The sequence below is a fragment of the Carassius carassius genome, chromosome 21 (genome assembly GCF_963082965.1).
Source record: "Carassius carassius chromosome 21, fCarCar2.1, whole genome shotgun sequence".
NCBI classification, from domain to species: Eukaryota; Metazoa; Chordata; class Actinopteri; order Cypriniformes; family Cyprinidae; genus Carassius; species Carassius carassius.
In genome coordinates, this window is record NC_081775.1 from 20,509,280 (window position 1) to 20,529,908 (window position 20,629).

General features: G+C 39.5%; 1 protein-coding gene across 1 annotated transcript in view; it reads left to right on the top strand.

Annotated features, from left to right (window-relative positions):
- The first annotated feature begins 645 nt into the window (after window positions 1-645).
- The window catches only part of LOC132098274 (IQ motif and SEC7 domain-containing protein 2), an 85,574-nt gene continuing 65,590 nt past the window's right edge, over window positions 646-20,629 (top strand). The window contains exon 1 of the mRNA XM_059504440.1: window positions 646-3,288. Coding sequence (XP_059360423.1) covers window positions 2,792-3,288 — 497 coding nt within the window. The 5' untranslated portion in view covers window positions 646-2,791. The remainder of the gene's footprint in view (window positions 3,289-20,629) is intronic.

Below are 20,629 nucleotides of genomic sequence, written 5' to 3' on the forward strand. Positions count from 1 at the left end.
TGTCACACTGCAATGTATCGGTGAATTAAACTGGGAAACTGTTGACAGAAGCATAATTCTACCCCTAACATGGAATCTTACTGCCATTAATAGATAAATTAAGCCCTAATGATAAAGCATACCACAGCATAGTGGTCTCCTTATCCTGCATGTGCTTAGCACATCCCTTTCACTCATAAACAGTTCAGCTGTGACTAAGACACAGAGAGAGAAAGAGAGGGCAGGACGAGTGGGTTGAAGGAAGAAAAAAATGGATGGTTTAATGTGGGTGCTGAAAGCAGAGAGTGATTCAGCACATGGAACATCCTAAAACTGCTGTAAAAGCCGAAAGCTACTTATCCCTGTTTTTTGCTGCAGCAGAAATTATAACACCAAATAAAATATTCATACTAGGCACTATCATCATCTTAAGCTCGCATTAACCGTGCAAAGCCTGTTTTTATATTAATGTAGGCTACCTGTTGCTGGCTTAAATTTAAATTTGGACTGCAGTGAATTAACAACGTTGCTTCAATGTGTAAAATAAATCTATGCTGGCTTGCTTTTTCTGCAGATTAAATGCATCACACAGCCTTCGGTTTGAGTCTTGAGGTACGTGTGTGTGTGTGTGTAGGAGGGAGAGAGCGAGAGAGAGAGAGAGAAACTGCACTCATTTTGGCTCAGCGCAAAGAGCAACTCTCCCGTCGAAATGAATGTTACCGCGCTCCAAAATGGCCGACCACGGGGATACAGTTTCCCCGGCATGTTCCTCTAGCGCTACACGGTCCTACTAACGTCAGAGCTTCGATTGAAAAGAAAAATATATTCTCTCTGACTCACTCAAATGAATTTAACCCCTTCATCACCCTTTACCACGGCGAAAGTCGCTGAGCATCATCGACGTGCTGCGAAACTAGAGATCGAGACACATGTGGCCACTGCGGTGAAACCAAATGGCGGCGAGGGGAGGCAGGTGCAGTGCTGTCCAGGGAGCATCAGGAGGGAATGCATGCCTGTTCAACATGTGAGCAATTCATTCATGAACGAATATCTTTAGTTACTGGCATCAACACGTCTTGACATCTGTCATACTGGCTACTGAAAGACACAACCGTTGGGGGTAGTTTAATTAGTTGTCATGCAACGCAGTCTCTGTAAATTGGTTTAAAAAATGATAATGAAAGCTGTGCTCCATCAACATGGGTGTTATTTAATGATCTCGCGCGCACTGGCTTGACACTGTGTGGACGAGCACGCGGACGCTGTATTGCGCGTCTCAGCTGTTTTCGGGACCTGAGCGCCTTTGCGCTGATTGATACACAAAGCGAAATAAAACTCGACAGGCAGTGGACATCCTGCCGCAAGGATTGTATTTCCTCTCAATTTTGTTTTAGGTGATCGAGAGGAACGCGTTGCCATCAACCGCAACAGAAGATCAATCATTTGTTCGGTTTAAACTCATAAACCTTTTGCGTTGGAACGTCGAATTTGGAGATTTAATCGACTTTGGTGCTATCGCTTTGGGACGCATTCTACACATCTCCTCATTATCGCGCAGCTGTACGTGTTGGAGAAGCGCGATTGTCTTCAAGGACTGGCTGGGCAATAAGTGTGAAACCGCTCGTGAGTAAACGACAAATGCGTGCATGAAACAATAATGATAGATGTAATTATTTTACATTGAGAGATTAGTCTTCAGAAATAATGGAATGACGGCGCAAAGAAGTAGTGTGTTATGAAAAATATATGTGTTGAACGGACTTTGCAATGCTGAAATGCATCATGCGTGGGAAATTTAATTCCATGTCTTACGATGCATAATGATGAGCAATATTAATGGCTTGAATGAAGATATCTTGGTTTTGAGGGTGCGAAGAAGAGAGAAGGGGGAACTGGGTTGTTCTGAAAGACATGCGCACACCTCCCAGAAGCTAATTTAGTATTGCAGTGGATTTATCAGAAGAACTTTGGTCTCTCTCTCTCTCTCGCTCTCGCTCTCTCTCTCTCTCTCGGTCTCTCTCTCTGTCTCCCTGTCTCCCTCTACCTCTCTCTCTCTACCTTTCCATCTCAGTCGCCTCTGGAATAGAAAGACTCCTGACGAAAATGTCTCCCAAACACTTCAGTCTGGAATATGAGTCATAAATAGACGGCCAGAAAACAGCTGCAGTACTTCAACTCCACATTTGAAAGAGAAACGGAAGAGGATGCACGCCAGAGAAATGGACGAAAAGGAAATCGGCTTTTCCTGTGTAATGGATATTTGCTGACTTGGCTTTTTGCGTTGCATCCTTACCTTGGACTTGAGGTGCTGGGAATGTTCTATAATGACTCTGTCAAATAATTTTTTGTTCACTTTCATTAACTAATGAGAGTAATGAATGGCTAAATGACTGAAGTTCATTTCTGCAAACTGGCTTAGATCTTGATTCCATGATTCCTTGGTGGCAGTGGAAAAATTGCACATTTGACAGAAGAGTAGCAATGCACACATAAACAATCACACACTCACACCAATCGTAAACAAACAAACAAATCAATCCACTTGTTAACATTATCATCATCCCTTGAATGTGAATACAAATTCCCAATATGGAATTTCCTCATCGCTTTCCAGTACTGTGATTTCCAAAGCTGAATTTAACTTTGGGGAATCTCCGATTAAAACCACTGACTATTTTACTCTGGTAACTCAACTCAACTCAACCGTCTCTCCCCCCCACCCGCTCCACGTGGGGGGGAGAGCTTCTTCTTTCGGGGTGATCCCAGAAGCTTATCTCGGCTTACGGTGACTGTCACGCAAGTGTCCATCAGCATGGATGCTGGGCAGGGCAGCCCAGAGAGCCCTAACCGGGCGGTGGAGTACCTACTGGAGCTTAACAACATCATCGAGAGCCAACAGAAGCTTCTGGAAACTCAACGGCGGCGCATTGAGGAGCTTGAAGTGCAGCTGGACCGGCTCAGCCAGGAGAACAAAGATCTGAGGTTGGACCGTAAGCCCTGCCCGCCCCCACCTCCACCTCCCATCCACCCGGTCCAGCCACCCACTTCTAACGCTGCAACCTCCACCAACATATACGCCAATCAGAGCCACAACAGCAGGCCCATCCCGATACCCATCCCGGCCCCGGCTCCCCCACCCCCACCTCCACCCGTGCCACCACGGGACCGGCGCGTCAATACCAACACGCACACAAGGCTCGGCCAAAGCCTGTCAGCTGGAGCCAATGCCACGGAGCGAGAGCGGGACCGAAACAGGGAACGAGAAAAAGACTGTGTCGGTACCAGTTTGGGAAGCTCTCTGCAGAGACCGTAAGTACAGGCCTGAGGGCTCTTTTACTGCATAACTGAGGATCTACTAGGAAACCGTTTCCACAGCCTCAATGCTGGCTGTTTAGAAAACTGTCAATTTTAAAAACCGTTTTAAAGACTGTATGTTGGTGTGTTTGCTAGCTAAATAGACTATGGTTTATGTTAAAGGAATGGTTCACTTAAAAATAAAAGTTCTGTCATTTATGTACTGTCATGTTGTTCCAAGTTTCTGGTGTTCTTTTGGTCCCCACTGACTTTACATTGCATGGACAGTTGAAACATAATTCAAATTATCTTTAGTGTCCCACAGAAGAAAGTTTGTACAGGATTGGAACAACATGAGGATGTGTTGATTCTGACAGAATTTGAGTGAACTATCCTTTAAAGCAAGTATGAGTAAACAACTGCGTGCACTGTAATATTCACTGAAACTGGAAAACAATTTGAACTACACATACTTTTGGATGTTTGTACAGAGTTTTAGTTGTTTTACATCACACACACTAGTATTTTAACAGCATTTACATTACACTAGTAATATTGGTGCAGAACTAAGTCTTACAATGTCAGACTCAGGAACCAAAAAACAGAAAACACCTTTCAGAAGGTATCTCCTGTTTGCACTCAGTCTGTCTTGTGAAACTGAAATTGAGTGCAACAGTCTGTCACAATAGGACCCTTTCCAGGCCATCGGACAGGCAGCTGGCTGTGCCATCGAGCCTGAGCATTACATAAGCCAACATACTCCTGTCTGGACAGAGTCGGGCTGCTGGGCCTCTGGCAGAGTGACAGGCTAATGTCATGAGAACCTGGGATTGAATTACGTACAGTAGCATGCTGTCACAAATGTAATATCTTTTTTGATTTTGAGCGAGATTGGACCATGCCATTGAAGTTTTCTGTAGAACAAGGAAGCTCAAGCAAGTTTAGTTTTGTTTAACTGTAAACTAAGCTTTTAGCTAAGATTCAAATAAGCGATTTGAAGTGCACAAACAGTATATCGGTCTATCTATCTCCTTCAAACAAGACTTTGTCTAACAGACATTCAAAGATAGTCTAGCCTTCCTACATAAATTACAGTCAGATTAAATTTTTTACAATTTCGATTTCAGATTACATATATCCTTTTTACTACATTTTGGAATCAATTGCAGTTTAAACTGTTAAACCAATTCATTTGTGAATGGTGTGCAACTCTGTTGGGTTTGAAATGACGTTCATTTTAAACTGATGCTATTGATGTCTTGTATGGTTTTAAAACATTTGGAGGAAAAGAAATCTGAAAAGATTTCCACAGTGAGCAAAGCTGTCAGTAGCCTCAAGACTGTCAATATCCTTCCCAGCATGTGCTATGTCAACATGCTCCATACAGATCCAGAGAGAGAGATGGCACCGAAGTGAAGTGGGCCACTCCTTGTGCTGCTGACAGTTAAGTTGTTTGTCTCCCTCCCTGCATTGCTGAGGAATCGACCTATCCATTGCACCTCTGATCGCTACCGCCTATAGTGTGCACTTGAGCCTGCCTCATCACAGCACACGATGCATACTGATGTGTGCTTGAGCGTGTGGAGGTTAACATTTGGTGGATTGGATCAGTGTTGAGCACTGCAGTACAGCATCTCCTGTAGTTTTTAAGGCAGGCGGCTGGTGTGGTGTGGAGATTCGTTTTGTGTGTATGATGGGGCCACTGTGTAGGAGAGTTTGTGATTAAAATTCAGCGTAGAGTCAGATTGTGGATCAACTTGTGTGGGAGAGCGAAGCATAGAGTCAGAGAGAGAGAGAGAGAGCAAAAGAGGTTGCTGAATGCACTGCACCCTTTTAGTGTTGCTCACTTTCTCTATTTTGTTTCTCCAATATGCACACCCCATTTTTGTTTCTCTTGCCTTCCCTTTCAGTGGAGAGCAAACTGAATACCCTCCGTTTGCGGAGATAAATTGAGTGCTTTCTTTCTCATCTGAGACTTATTTCTTCTTTTCCTTGAGTGCAGATACCGTACTTTGCTTCTTGCATAGTAATTATGGTTTAACTGTAGTATTTGTTATGCATGGCGATTTTGATTTATACCATTGATTTTGAATCTTTTGCTTCTTTTCAAAAAAGATTCATTCAATGATTTGATCAGTTGCTATTTGCTGAGACGAATTTACATTTGTTTTTGCTGAATAAATGCACTTATACAACCTTGTGCACAATATGGTCTTTTTGTAGTTTTAATAGAAAAAGTTAACATGATTTGGAATTAATATTAGGAATTTCACGGTTCCTTTTGAGATCTTTTAGGAGAAGCTTTTAGAGGGCTTACAAATTTTCTTAGTGCAGAGAGCTTTAGTGTATATGAATATAATAAATCAGGAAGCTAGGTAAACAAAAACTGCGTATTAGTTGGCGTTCTCTTGAATTGCACATTTTTTTTCTAAAAGATGTGAGAAATATGGTTTTAACACCTCCTAGCATTTTTCTCCATAAATGGGGGGAAAAAAGCAGTTCTATGTATTTTTTTTTTTCACTCCATTTTCAGCTTCTAGGTTTGACTTTTTTATCAAGCTGTGTAAAATAACAGTATTAAGTAATTTACTTAAAAAAAAATTTTTCATTCTCAGTAATTTTTTACATTAGGTTTGTCCTTGTTAAAGAAGGGAAAAAAGATTCCGGTGTCAAACAGAATGATCAACATGACCTTTTGATTGAGTTATTGTCAGTCAGTAAATCCTCATTCAACACCTTGTTTGCTCATTTTGTTCACAATTAAAATCTGTTTATTTAGTTAATTCATGAGATTCTGTCTTGAGTCTTGTTCTGACTCAAACATTGTGACAATCTTTGCTGCTTGTGTTAAATCTTTGGTTGTTGTTGTTGGTGTGTGTATATAATGTGAAGTATTTTCCACTTGTCTGCCTTGGTGTCATCTGCTGTGCCATCAGATGATTCACATGAACTCACTAGCAGTCACATAAACAGCATCTGGTAGATGTGGCCATGTGTTTACTTTACACCTGAGTAACTTTAGGGCTGCTAGCTTTCGCTTAGCATCAACTTCACCTGAAACAATGAAAAGTCACATGACACTGCAAGGGCAGATGGCTTGTTTTACTGACAGATTTTGGTGTTTTACAGACTTTTTTGCCATCATTTGACTGTTTTTGAATCTACTTCAGCCATATCCATCCTTTTTATTCTCTTTCTATCTCTCTCTTTCTCTTTAGACTATTGCCAAATTTTCCAATGACTCGTTCACCCCCTCACCAGCCCTCCCTTGGTGTTGAGCAGATGGCACACCAACATGTCATTTGCCATTTTCTTTAGGGTCTCCTCTTCTCTTTTCAACCACAAGGGTCGTTTACAGTGCCGCCTTTTTCATGTGAGCTCTTTTTTTGGTTTAGATCTGTGTATCTGCTTCTATCCCATCAGACAGATGCCTGTGAATCCAAATGACCCAACTTGGGTCACATGATCATATTCTTGCTCTCTCTCTGGTGTAATGCTTTCGGCTAATGAACAAGTGTAACTACTGCTGTGGGGGAGCTGTTGAGGTGGGATTGTTTCTCAGAATAATTAGCATGGCCGGTGTTAATTACATTTGTCCATTGAAGGTGGCAATTACTGTCGTAGACTGAGTCTGTGAGTAATACACTGGGTGTTGGAGGACTGACTGATAGACTTTATACAATTATGATTGAATAATTGAATGTCTATGGAGGAGCCCACATGTCAGTCAAACCCATCACCTGCTGCTTTGAAAAGATAGTCTATTTTATTAGTTGTAATCAAAATCGTAATTAATTTTAACCTAGTTTAAATGCAGAGTGTTTTGCCATGCACTGGTGTCAAAAAGCACAAAAAGCAGCATAATAGAAGACGTCATGTGACCTTTTCAATATTGATAACCCAGAGTAATTCCTAACAATAATATTTAGCACTGCACATTTGTAAACCCTGGATTAATTTTCTTATTTCTTGGGTTGATTGGTTTCTGTGCTGGGTAGCTATGCCACTGTGAAATCTCATTAGTTTGAAGCAGAGGTCGACTGATCAGCACCGATAGTTGATTGGAGCTATTGTCAAAAATTCAAAACTCTTGCTCGAGTTGAATCCTGTGTGTTTTGATTAGGCTGGCCGCCTGCCAGACTGTTTTAAGGCTCAATTTGCATCCCTGAACGATCTCTATGGTGTGGTGTCATTAAGATTATTTAACTGCTCCCGATTGAGACTGAGCATCCCCGAACTCAAATCGTAAATATCAAACTCTTATGTGATACCCCCGATAGCCAATGAGAGCGAGCAAGCGTCACCTGCCAGATGTTGCGTGCTTCTATAGCTGAAACTTGGCAGCCACCAACATGCCATGAAAGCAGAGAACATCACCCATATTACTTTTTATACTTTGTTTTTCACTGTGAAATAGAAGGTGCACCAGGGTTAGCCAGCTGACAACGTTGATTAGTTTTCTTCTCAAGTCACGTTTGATCTTGCGAGTCTCCGTGAGATCATGTCACTGTGTAATCTTTCCTACAATCCTCAAGTGTGTGGTCTCTTGGTCTGGTCGAATCGTCTAGTGTGTGCATTCTGAGGTTTATGAGGTTAAAAATCGGTTTAATTGTCTCCTTGTCTGTGGTCTCCCAGGGTTTTAAAATCGGTTAATATTTGAAAAATCATCTATTGTGCAGCCAGCTTTAGATAATCAAGTATTCTAAAATAGAAGAAAATAATATGAGAGTATGCATACAATAATCATATTTATGTGATTTTTCTATGTTATGGCTTTTGTGTGAATATTTAAAGATGGACATCTTTAAGCATGACTTTTGTAAATCTAAGATTAAAAGCTGATGAAAGCTGTAGAAGTATTGTTAATTTCAACATTTACTATTACTAAAACATTTTTAAATTTGAAAGGTACTACTGTTAACATTAGTTAATAAACTAGAAACTAACTTAAATAACAAAGCATATATAGCTTTCATTAAGTATCCATTTTAGCCAGTGTGATCCAACCTAGGTATTGTTATCGGCAAAATCCACTATCCACAAATTCTGCTCCACTTTTCACATAACTGTTGTTTGTTCCGTCACTTCTATTCATGATTGGCATGAATGTGTAAATGAGAAAAAAAAAGTCTTCGATCAGGATTTTAAGTGGAAAGTTGATATTTGTAATCATTCAAATTAGGGTTGGGCGATGTCTTCAAATTTGGCATCGGACAATGTCTACACTGAAACATCGCGGTGGACGATGACATCGGTGGGGGGATTGGGGGAGGTGCCGGCACAACATCGTGATGTCTATCAGCCATCAGCGATGGCATCATCGTCTATCGGCCCAACCCTAATTCAAATCATTTCTCTGCACAAGATCAACTTGTATTTGTATTTGCTCCATTGATTTCTATGTATTCCTTACTGTATGTGTTCAAAAATATAACATTACTGACACTTCCACTTTCTGTGTGTCTCCATGTTTGTCTGTCTGTCACTCTTTCTTCCACTGGATCCACAGACCAAAAGGAGACCCTTCCAACAAAGACAGGTCTGTGTTCACTCTTTCATTCAATCTCCATTTCTTCTCCTGTTCCTCTTCCACCTCCACAGTGTACTCTCTAACTCCTGTAGTAGCTCACGCTCTATCGAATGACAGAGGCCTGTTCTATATAGGGCAGCTTGAATGCATGTGGGACATGCCATTGCTTCTAATGACTTATTGCTTCCCTGTATGAATGAGCTCTTGCATCTGGGGCAGTTTTAGCAGAAGAACGGCACCGTGAGCAAAGTGTTAGAACATGAGGGCTGAAAAGCATTTGGTAATCGAGAATTAGCATCACTTGGCTGCAAGACTCCATGTTAGCCGTTGCCATAGTGACCAGTATGCCCAGTGTATGTTAATGGGTATTGATATGCATATCGTTTGCATTCGCCCATATAGTGAATGCCAACATGGGCATCAGTGGTTAGTCAGAAGTTACATGAGCAATAGCCCAGCTGTGTGCGTGCATTTTGCGCGTGGGAGTGTTAGTGGGTGCAGGGAAAAAGGTCAAATGGCAAGAATGTGCTGGATTTTGATATGTTGGGAATATTTTTTTGCTACAACAAAGCCGTTTTGATGCTGCGGTGGCGTTATGACGATTCCTCTCCATGGGCACGAGCCGGAGCTCTGAAGGATAAATGATTTGGTTGTCATGGCAACACCTGTAGATGAACTGGATTGCCGAAAAAGTTGCTTGTGTAATACATAACCCGGGGTGGGTGTGGGTGTGCGTGTAATTGTGCACCCTACACACAGCAGAAGGACACAGACAAACGGTGCTTGAGGACAAGGCCGCGGCTGTCACGTTTGACTATAATTACTCTCCGGATGCTTTTGTCCTCTGTTCACGAGTCGCTCCCCCAATACGGATGAAAATTTAATTGTTCCTGCATTGTTAAATCGCAGTTATACGTTCTCATAAATGTGACATTGTTTATGCGTTGGGCTATGAATCATGCTTGTTTTTGTTTGTCACCGCAACATTAATGCAAGGTTGCAATAATTAATGATAGCGCTTTGGTATTTCTGCTCAGCCTGATTTCCTGAGCCGGCGGAGGTGTCACGTGAGCATGTGCTGGTCCCTGCTGCGCTGAGCATGGAAATAACTCTCAGCTGCGGGGCTACCGTGAGCTTCTCTCCCACCCCAGCAGCCCCTGCAGTCAGCAGCAATGCATCACTCGGCCCCTGAGGGCATCAGCCGCTGCTTTCAACCATGAGCTGTAGAGCTGTGCTGCATTTTAACTGGACTTGTGATGTAATACTTTCACACTTTCTTTCGTACAGAGCATGTGAACCAGTGTATTCCAGCAGTTATTTCAGTATTGTTTCAATATTTTATTTAGCTTTTATATATATGTATATCAGTCGTGGCCAAAAGTTTTGAGAATTACATAAATATTGGAAATTGGAAAAGTTGCTGCTTAAGTTTTTATAATAGCAATTTGCATATACTGTACTCCAGAATGTTATGAAGAGTGATCAGATGAATTGCATAGTCCTTCTTTGCCATGAAAATTAACTTAATCCCAAAAAAAACCTTTCCACTGCATTTCATTGCTGTCATTAAAGGACCTGCTGAGATCATTTCAGTAATCGTCTTGTTAACTCAGGTGAGAATGTTGACGAGCACAAGGCTGGAGATCATTATATCAGGCTGATTGGGTTAGAATGGCAGACTTGACATGTTAAAAGGAGGGTGATGCTTGAAATCATTGTTCTTCCATTGTTAACCATGGTGACCTGCAAAGAAACACGTGCAGCCATCATTGCGTTGCATAAAAATGGCTTCACAGGCAAGGATATTGTGGCTACTAAGATTGCACCTAAATCAACAAGTTATAGGATCATCAAGAACTTCAAGGAAAGAGGTTCAATTCTTGTAAAGAAGGCTTCAGGGCGTCCAAGAAAGTCCAGCAAGCGCCAGGATCGTCTCCTAAAGAGGATTCAGCTGCGGGATCGGAGTGCCACCAGTGCAGAGCTTGCTCAGGAATGGCAGCAGGCAGGTGTGAGCGCATCTGCACACACAGTGAGCCCAAGACTTTTGGAAGATGGCCTGGTGTCAAGAAGGGCAGCAAAGAAGCCACTTCTCTCCAAAAAAAACATCAGGGACAGATTGATCTTCTGCAGAAAGTATAGTGAATGGACTGCTGAGGACTGGGGCAAAGTCATATTCTCCAATGAAGCCCCTTTCCGATTGTTTGGGGCATCTGGAAAAAGGCTTGTCCGGAGAAGAAAAGGTGAGCGCTACCATCAGTCCTGTGTCATGCCAACAGTAAAGCATCCTGACACCATTCATGTGTGGGGTTGCTTCTCATCCAAGGAAGTGGGCTCACTCACAATTCTGCCCAAAAACACAGCCATGAATAAAGAATGGTACCAAAACACCCTCCAACAGCAACTTCTTCCAACAATCCAACAACAGTTTGGTGAAGAACAATGCATTTTCCTGCACGATGGAGCACCGTGCCATAAGGAAAAAGTGATAACTAAGTGGCTCGGGGACCAGAATGTTGAAATTTTGGGTCCATGGCCTGGAAACTCCCCAGATCTTAATCCCATTGAGAACTTGTGGTCAATCCTCAAGAGGCGGGTGGACAAACAAAAACCCACTAATTCTGACAAACTCCAAGAAGTGATTATGAAAGAATGGGTTGCTATCAGTCAGGATTTGGCCCAGAAGTTGATTGAGAGCATGCCCAGTCGAATTGCAGAGGTCCTGAAAAAGAAGGGCCAACACTGCAAATACTGACTCTTTGCATAAATGTCATGTAATTGTCGATAAAAGCCTTTGAAAAATATGAAGTGCTTGTAATTATATTTCAGTACATCACAGAAACAACTGAAACAAAGATCTAAAAGCAGTTTAGCAGCAAACTAATATTTATGTAATTCTCAACGACTAATTTATATATATATTTTTTTTTTTCAGGTTTAATTTTATTTTGTCTTTTATTTGTTTGTTCGTATAGCGTGTGATATTGTTCGTATAGCGCAGAGGTGACTGTAAAAAAAAACCCACATAATTTGCACCAAAATGAGACTTAATAAATTACCTAAGTATGGACAATGTTTTCTAGCTTTTACACAGAAAGTCATATTGTGTTGCATTATGAACTTAACACAGTTAAATAGTTGTATTTTATTATTTTCATTCAGTGTTTGCTTTTCCTCACTGCTTTCTCAGTGGGAAAATATATGCATTGCCATGTGTCTAATGTAGTTTGGATTGCTACGCAATTGGGAGCATAATCAAATGAGCCAAAATACTGAATAAATGAACATGCGAAGGGTGTGAGAGATGCTGTGCTCTTATTCCATGAAAATCCCTGGAGCTTTTCTTAAAAGCAGACTATATGCAAACCTGCAGTTTACAATGCATCCATAGATCTGAAGTTTAGTTTCTGATTGTCTCTGAGGGGTAGAATTATATTACAGCTCTTTTCATTAGTAAATAAGGGCTCTCAGGGACTATGTTTCTTGGAACAGTTATATAGTGTATAATAGATCTGCTTCTATTGTAGAGTGACAAAACAGATTTTTCATGAGGGTTGCCGCTGATGCTTTGTTTTGGACCAAATGTCAACTTGTGTGTTTTGTGGATTCAGCACATGAATTTTATTGTTTGTGCAAAATGTATTATCAAACATTCAGCAGAATGCAGGGCCATCTCCGAGTGGAACAGCTGGGAACACTGTCCCAGGACATGTGGTGAGGGCAGACCATTTTGTCATAGTCTCATTGAATTCAAACAATGACCCAGAAGAACAGCCCCAAGCTGCCAAATGTCATCATGTGTGTGAATTGACTTTAACTTGACATCTGTTATGTTCAGTGCAGACTTGTGGATTACTGGGTTTGTCAATGTGCAAAGGATGGGCTCTCATACAAGTTTACATTTTAATGCCAATAGTCTTTGTTAAACTTGATGTCTAAATCAGGTCAGATAAACATGACAACTTGAGCGCATTGAAACAAGATAATTATTTGAAACCAAACACCATTTGGTGGCGTTAATATACATCTACAGCCTCCAGCTGAACAGACATTCATGCAGCCATGAATTTAATATGCACTTTCATGCCTTCAGTATGGGCTGAAATATGTGCCACCAGAAACTGAATTTGAATTGCTAAACTTGAATAATTGCATTGAATAACTGAATTTGAATAACCTAATTTGAAAGTGTATTGTTTAATTTGAATCATTGCATTGAAAATCTGAATCTGAATTGTATAATTTGAAATTGTATTTATTCAAAAACTGAATCTGAATTGTAGCCGAATAAAATTTGTCCAATAAAATTTGATCCTCACTTAAAAATAAACTCTCTATATATCTTCACATTCACTTCTCACAATTCAGATTCAGTTCTCAAATTCAATTTCAAGTTACTGAGACAGACATCCGGGTAGTTGGAGGATGAAGGAAGAGCAATCGAGCACAGATCGATAGATCGCGTTCATTGGCGCACAGGAGCCAATCAGAACCTACGTTTTGAAGCATAGTACGTACCCACCATGAAACAAGGAAGAAGTGCTTGCCTTGCCGACTGACTTGACCACCATGGATCCGGTGTGATAAGAGATCACGAGGTCATTCCACCAGCTGGGCACAGTCTAGGAAAAGGTCAGTAAGAGTGATTTTGAACTTCTTTGGGATGGCACCACGAGGTGTCGTTCACTTGCAAAGCGCAAACTTCTGGAGGGCACATAAGATTTAACCAGTGAGTTTTGGTATGTTGGTGCCATGCCAGTGGTCGTTATAAGTGTAATAATTAATTACGTTGTTATATATGGTTTTGCTTACAAGCAGTTAATGTACTGTAATTACTGATTGTCTATTATTTAAGAAACTATCATACAGTAATTATCACACTATTTAAATTATGATGACAGAAATTACAATTGTAATTGAGTTTAACACATATAACACAGTACATAAAAAGGACATTATAATAATAATTCTACTGATTTTATTTTTTTTACATATAAATGTTCAAGCAATATGCACACTATCAATGTAAGCCATTTATACAGTTTTCGAAATACATAACATTTCAAAGAATCTTTACAGAAAGACATACTGTTGTGTCTATATGGTCAAAAACACCCTCACTATTTTAATAGTTGGTGCTAAATGCTTTAGTCTTCATACATACAGCAAGCAAGCCATAGGCAACAGTGGTTAATAAAGAAAAATCTGCAAGATGTAGATAATGGAGTAAAAAACCTTTGGAGAAACCAGACTAATCAAAAACACCGGGGACCAGTTCTCCTCTGTATATTCAGTTTGAACATTTGGTACAATGTCAATAGTAGTTAACAGTGTTACTGCATTGATTCAGCTGTAAGGTTAAAGGTTAATTGTGCTATGTACAGGCAGTAACATTGTTTTCTCTGTGGCCCAGGTGATGCAGGCAGTGTTAGTGAAGAGTTCTAAGGTGCAGTCATCCATCAATGAATTCTTGCTGTTTTGCTGAAACTGGAAACAGTTCATCCTATGTGAAGTCCATTGTGGAAGATTGGGGAATCATCAGTCTCAACTAGCTCCAGAGTGTCTCGGGACAGAGCTTCTGTGGTAAATAAAAATATAAAAATGTTTAGGAACTGTAATATAATAACAATAATTATTTCCTCTCTGCCGGTGTAATATACAGTACAGTATGCTGGAAGACTTTCTTGACATCATGCAGAACGGGGTCAGAAGACATCAGAAGCAGGAATCATCAAAAATCATTGTTAACCGTAGAGCATCGGTTTACAAATCTTTCAAAATCAAGTTATGATTTATGTGTATGTTGTTATAAAAACAATTAAACAGACATAAATGTAATCTGTTCAACTCAGTCTATTTTGCATTCAAACATTGCTTTAAATTCTTTCACCTTCCTCTTGTTTCTCAGAAACTGTGGTGTATGTACGTGAATTATTCTTTCTCTTGTGTGTTAGTATTTGCATATTTTTGCCATTTACTTTTTTGTTGCTTCTGTAGGGTCATCGCTTACAGGTGATCCCTGGATTCTTTGACATGATATGAGGTACTTGGCCCCAAAAGTTTAAGAGTCTTAGGTTATTTACATTTGAAGGAGAATATAGAAGCGTACAAACCTAGAAATGCTCACTTTTGTTTTGAAGTTGAAGGAATGAAGTCAGCTTTGCTGAAATGACAAAACACAAGAATGAAATATAATGTAAAATTAAAATGTAAAAATGTGTACAATAAACTCAGTACAGAAGCCACATATAAAAGTTTAAGTTAAAAGGTGGACTTTTGAGAGAAAGTAATTTTGCTATGGTCAGGACAAACTGATCAATAATAATCATATGGGAACAGTGACAACCAAAAGAAAAACCTTTGTACTGTTGAAAATAAATGTACATCACACAGCACAGTGAGCCTTTATGGTAACAGCTCAGTCAATTTAAAAAGCATTAAATCTAACTGGTCAATGCATTAATCCATTGGTGGGGAGACAGATGCTTGGAGGGATAGATCTAACTAAAATGCGACAATATATAGACTTTTTTTATTGACTAAAAAAATATACTAAAGTTTGATGTTGGGCACTGGGCCCAACAGGACCATGGGAAGGTATTGCATCTGTGAGCAAATATGTTGAATTGACTACTTCTGAGTTGTCTCCTTGTCAAAACATAGTGAGACATACAGGCTTACTACTCTCTCTCTCCCTCTTAGTAAGCAGTACCCTGACAATGACAATCACGAGGAGTAGTTATCGTAAATAATCACGCTGAAGACATGACCAGTCTACTTGGCGGCAACAACATTTTCACCGGAGGAAGAGGCAAATGCTTAGAAATAATAAACGCCAAGCAAAGATGTTGTTACCAGAGCTAGTACATAACCACAAAAACGTGGGATAATAGCTACTGTGTTTGCAACACATCGAGAAAGATGTAATTTCCCCCGTTTCTACAAAACAGCTACACCATTAAACTAAAGATCGTTAGATCGTGAAAAAAAAGATTGTCATTACCATATTTGTCCCAGGCGGATCCATGGTGGTCAAGTCAGTCGGCAAGGCAAGCACTTCTTCCTTGTTTCATGGTGGGTACGTACTTTGCTTCAAAACGTAGGTTCTGATTGGCTCCTGTGCGCCAATGAACGCGATCTATCGATCTGGGCTGGATTGCTCTTCCTTCATCCTCCAACTACCCGGATGTCTGTCTCAGTAACTTGAAATTGAATTTGAGAACTGAATCTGAATTGTGAGAAGTGAATGTGAAGATATATAGAGAGTTTAACTTTAAGTGAGGATCAAATTTTGTTGGACAAATTTTATTCGACCACAATTCAGATTCTGTTTTTGAATAAATACAATTTCAAATTATACAATTCAGATTCAGATTTTCAATGCAATGATTCAAATTAAACAATACACTTTCAAATTATGTTATTCAAATTCAGTTATTCAATGCAATTATTCAAGTTTAGTAATTCAAATTCAGTTTCTAGTGGCACATATTTCAGCCCATACTTCAGCCTCTTAGCACACTATCAGGTCGATTACACTTTAACTGACAGACATATTTCCCATCTGAATACTGAATGAACTGAAGAAATTGACAGAAATGCAACATCAGGAAATGAAGATGGATGTTTTTTGTTCATGACTAAACTATGCAGAGTAAAACTGACAGCCCACCTGAACAGTTATGACATTTTCCACCAGCTCAAACGGAGTGTCTAGGCGATAAAAGGAAGCGGGTGTGCCAGTGAAATTGCATTGACAAGGCTGTGCAGGCATGGTGGGGCTGCCTTCCCTGACCTTAGCTAATGTGATAGCCCTCAGCTTCAGCACTGTGAGTTCACAGTCAATAGACCTTAGTCAGGTTTAATTTTACACAGAAGAAAACAAGGCTGTGAGGGACTGAAGAACAGCCTCTATGACATGTCCTACTGTACAGTACCGTTCAAACGGTTGGGGTCACTAAGATATTTTCTTAATGTTCATGAAAGAAGTCTCTTATTGACACCAAGGCTTCCTTTTTTTAATCAAACATCCAGTAAAAAGTTACATTTTGAAATATATTTTAAAGTATTTTAAAAACAGTCGAATTTCCATTAGCCATTATTTCAGAAACATCTCTTACACTCTAAAAAATGCTGGGTTAAAAACAACCCAACTTGGGTTATTTGGCAACCCAGCGCTGTGTTAATAGACTATTGGGCAGAACACATGCTGGGTTATTTAGACCCAGCTAGTTAGGATAAATATTTTTACCTAACATGTTGGGTTGTTTTAAGTAAAAACTACTACCGTATATTGTTGGCTTAAAATATGCTGGAAATTAAAAGCCACACACACACACACACACACACACACACACACACACACACACACACACACACACACAGTATTACCAGTGGCAATAGCAATAATCAAAAGATAAACCTTTATTATTAAGCAAGAACACCCATTGACATATTATAATAATTGAATTTGTTTGGTTGAATATGGTATAGTTTACAATATTACAGATGCTTCTCAATAAATTAGAATGTCGTGGAAAAGTTCATTTCAGTAATTCAACTCAAATTGTGAAACTTGTGTATTAAATAAATTCAATGCACTCAGACTAAAGTAGTTTAAGTCTTTGGTTCTTTTAATTGTGATGATTTTGGCTCACATGTAACAAATCTCAAATTAGAATACTTCATAACACCAATAAAAGAAATAATAATAATAAACATTTTTAGTGAACCGTCGGCCTTCTGGAAAGTATGTTAATTTACTGTACATGTACTCAATACTTGGTAGGGGCTCCTTTTGCTTTAATTACCGCCTCAGTTCGGCATGGCATGAAGGCGATCAGTTTGTGGCACTGCTGAGGTGGTATGGAAGCCCAGGTTTCTTTGACAGTGGCCTTCAGCTCATCTTCGTTGTTTGGTCTCTTGTTTCTCATTTTCCTCTTGACAATAGCCCATAGATTCTCTATTGGGTTCAGGTCTGGTGAGTTTGCTGGCCAGTCAAGCACACCGACACCATGGTCATTTAACCACGTTTTGGTGGTTTTGGCAGTGTGGGCAGGTGCCAAATCCTGCTGGTAAATTAAGTCAGCATCTTCAAAAAGCTGGTCAGCAGAAGGAAGCATGAAGTGCCCCAAAATTTCTTGGTAAATGGGTGCAGTGACTTTGGTTTTCAAAAAACCACAACGGACCAACACCAGCAGATCATCAAATCATCACAGACTGTGGGAACTTAACACTGAACTTCAAGCAACTTGGGCTATGAGCTTCTCCACCCTTCCTCCAGACTCTAGGACCTTGGTTTCCAAATGAAATACAAAACTTGCTCCCATCTGAAAAGAAGACTTTGGACCAATGGCAATAGTCCAGTTCTTCTTCTTAGCCCAGGTAAGATGCCTCTGACATTGTCTGTGGTTCAGCAAATTCCTTAACACGTCTGTGTGTGGTGGCTCTTGATGCTTTTTTCTTCCTCACTTTTTCCTTCCTCTCAACTTTCTGTTAACATGCTTGGATACAGCACTCTGTGAACAGCCAGCTTCTTTGGCAATGAATGTTTTTGGCTTACCCTCCTTGTTAAAGGGTGTCAATGATCATCTTCTGGACAACTGTCAGATCAGCAGTCTTCCCCATGATTGTTTAGCCTAGTGAACCAAACTGAGAGACCATTTTGAAGGCTCAGGAAACCTTTGAGTTGATTAGCTGATTGGCTATTTAAACATATTTGTCACCATATTCTAATTTGTTGAGATTGTGAATTGGTAGGTTTTTGTTAAATGTGAGCCAAAATCATCACAATTAAAATAATCAAAGACTTAAACCGCTTCAGTTTGTGTGCGTTTAATTTATTTAACACAGGAGTTTCACAATTTGAGTTGAATTACTGAAATAAATGAACTTTTCCACAACATTCTAATTTACTGAGATGCACCTGAAGACCGAGAAGAGAAGTGGTCCATGAACTGAGATACTATGAAGGACCTATCTGATAGGTAAGACTCAAACCACTGTAGTGCGATTGCTGAGATACCCTTTGCCAATAGGGTTGGCAGGAGTATTTGGTGGTTAACGGTGTGAAACGCAGTGGACAGATCAAGCAAGATGAGTATTGATGATTTGGAATCCGCTCTTGCCAGTCTAACGGCTGTATATATGTGTGTACTACGTATATTTGTGTATATTTTAAAGACACACATTTCATGTATTTATTTATATTCATATAATTTATATTATATATAAATATATTTAATATATAAGCATAACATTTTTCTTAAATATATACATGTGTATGTATTAATATAAACATGTTAAATATATACAGTACACACACCCATTATGTACACAAAAACGTTTATTTTGGATGTGATTAATCAATGACCAGCACTAATTTAAAAATCGAATTAAATTAAATTACGTATTATAATGAATAAAATCAGTATACGCCATGCAAGGCAAAAGGTGTTTCCATCAGGTGAAATGACATCTTCTGATACAGACTGACATCTCTTCCTTGTATGATGTGTTGTGTAAAATAATATAATTTACATCATAGTAAAGACTTTATAAATGAAATAAAATCAATACAAACCTTTATTTCACCAAAGAAGTGTACAAGATCAGCGGTGGCGGTGCAGAGAACAGCTCTCTCCTATAGAGGACTCAAAAAGCCCATGCTCTGACTGTAACTCAATCAACTTCGTCGGAGACAAACTCAACCAAGCAGGGGGGTAGAAAAAAATTACCCAATAAATTGACCCCCAACAAAGCTGAACCCTGCATTTTTTTGGAATGTATACATTTTTTTTAAACTTGCGTTGCCCAATATTGTTGTGGAAACCATGGAAACTTTAATTAATCATTAATTCAAGAAAAGAAGCATGAGTTTTTTTTTATGTAAAATTCTTTGTCACTTTTAAAAAAAAATTTAATTCATCCTTTCTGATTTAAAAAAAAAAAAAAAAAACCTTTTGAATGGTAGTGTACCTGGGTTATTGAACGTTTCCACACATTTCTAAACTGAAACGTGTTGTGAAAATTTGAATAAACAGTATGAAATATTACACGGTTCAGAAAACATGTTTTCATAACCATAATTATTGTTGTATTGATTTAAATTAATAGCTTATCCAAAACGTTTTCTTTTTTCACTCCCCCTCATGCTATCAGTGCACTTTTTAAAACTTAACAGCCCCAGTCCCCATTCACCATCATTAGATGGAAAAAGAGCACCCTAAACATTTTGCAAAATGACTGCTTTAATCTTTCATGGAAGAAAATCTTACAGGTTGGAAAGAACAAGATGTTTAGTAAAGGAGCACTAAACTAATTTAATTTAATTTTAAGATCATCTGATAACTGCAGGACAGAGTATTTGGCCACAGCTAGTTTGTTCAAGCAGGTCACAAAGTCACAGAAGTGCTCTCTTGTTCTCTTTTTCTCTCCCTTATGGGCTTGAGTAGAAGTGTTGCTGGGGGAACGAGGTGAGTTATCGCAAATGTGTTTGTGTAAAGAACTGTGTGGGCGACAGAGAGAGAGAGAGAGAGGCAAAATGGAGAAGGAGAGATGCAGAAAGAAGAACAGAGGTACTGATTGAAAGAAGGAAGGAGTGAGAGAGGAGTGATGTGCAAAAAGAGAGGACAGTGGAGCTGACAGGCTAATAAAACATGCAGGGAATTACAAAGAAAATGAGCCTTCTACTCTGCTCACACATACAAACTCGCACTCCCACATCCTTTCAAACATGCAGAAACCTTGACACAAAACAGCTCCATCATTTACATCAAGGGATGTCAGAAGTCTATGTCAAAAAAGCAATGTCAAAACATTTTAAAATGT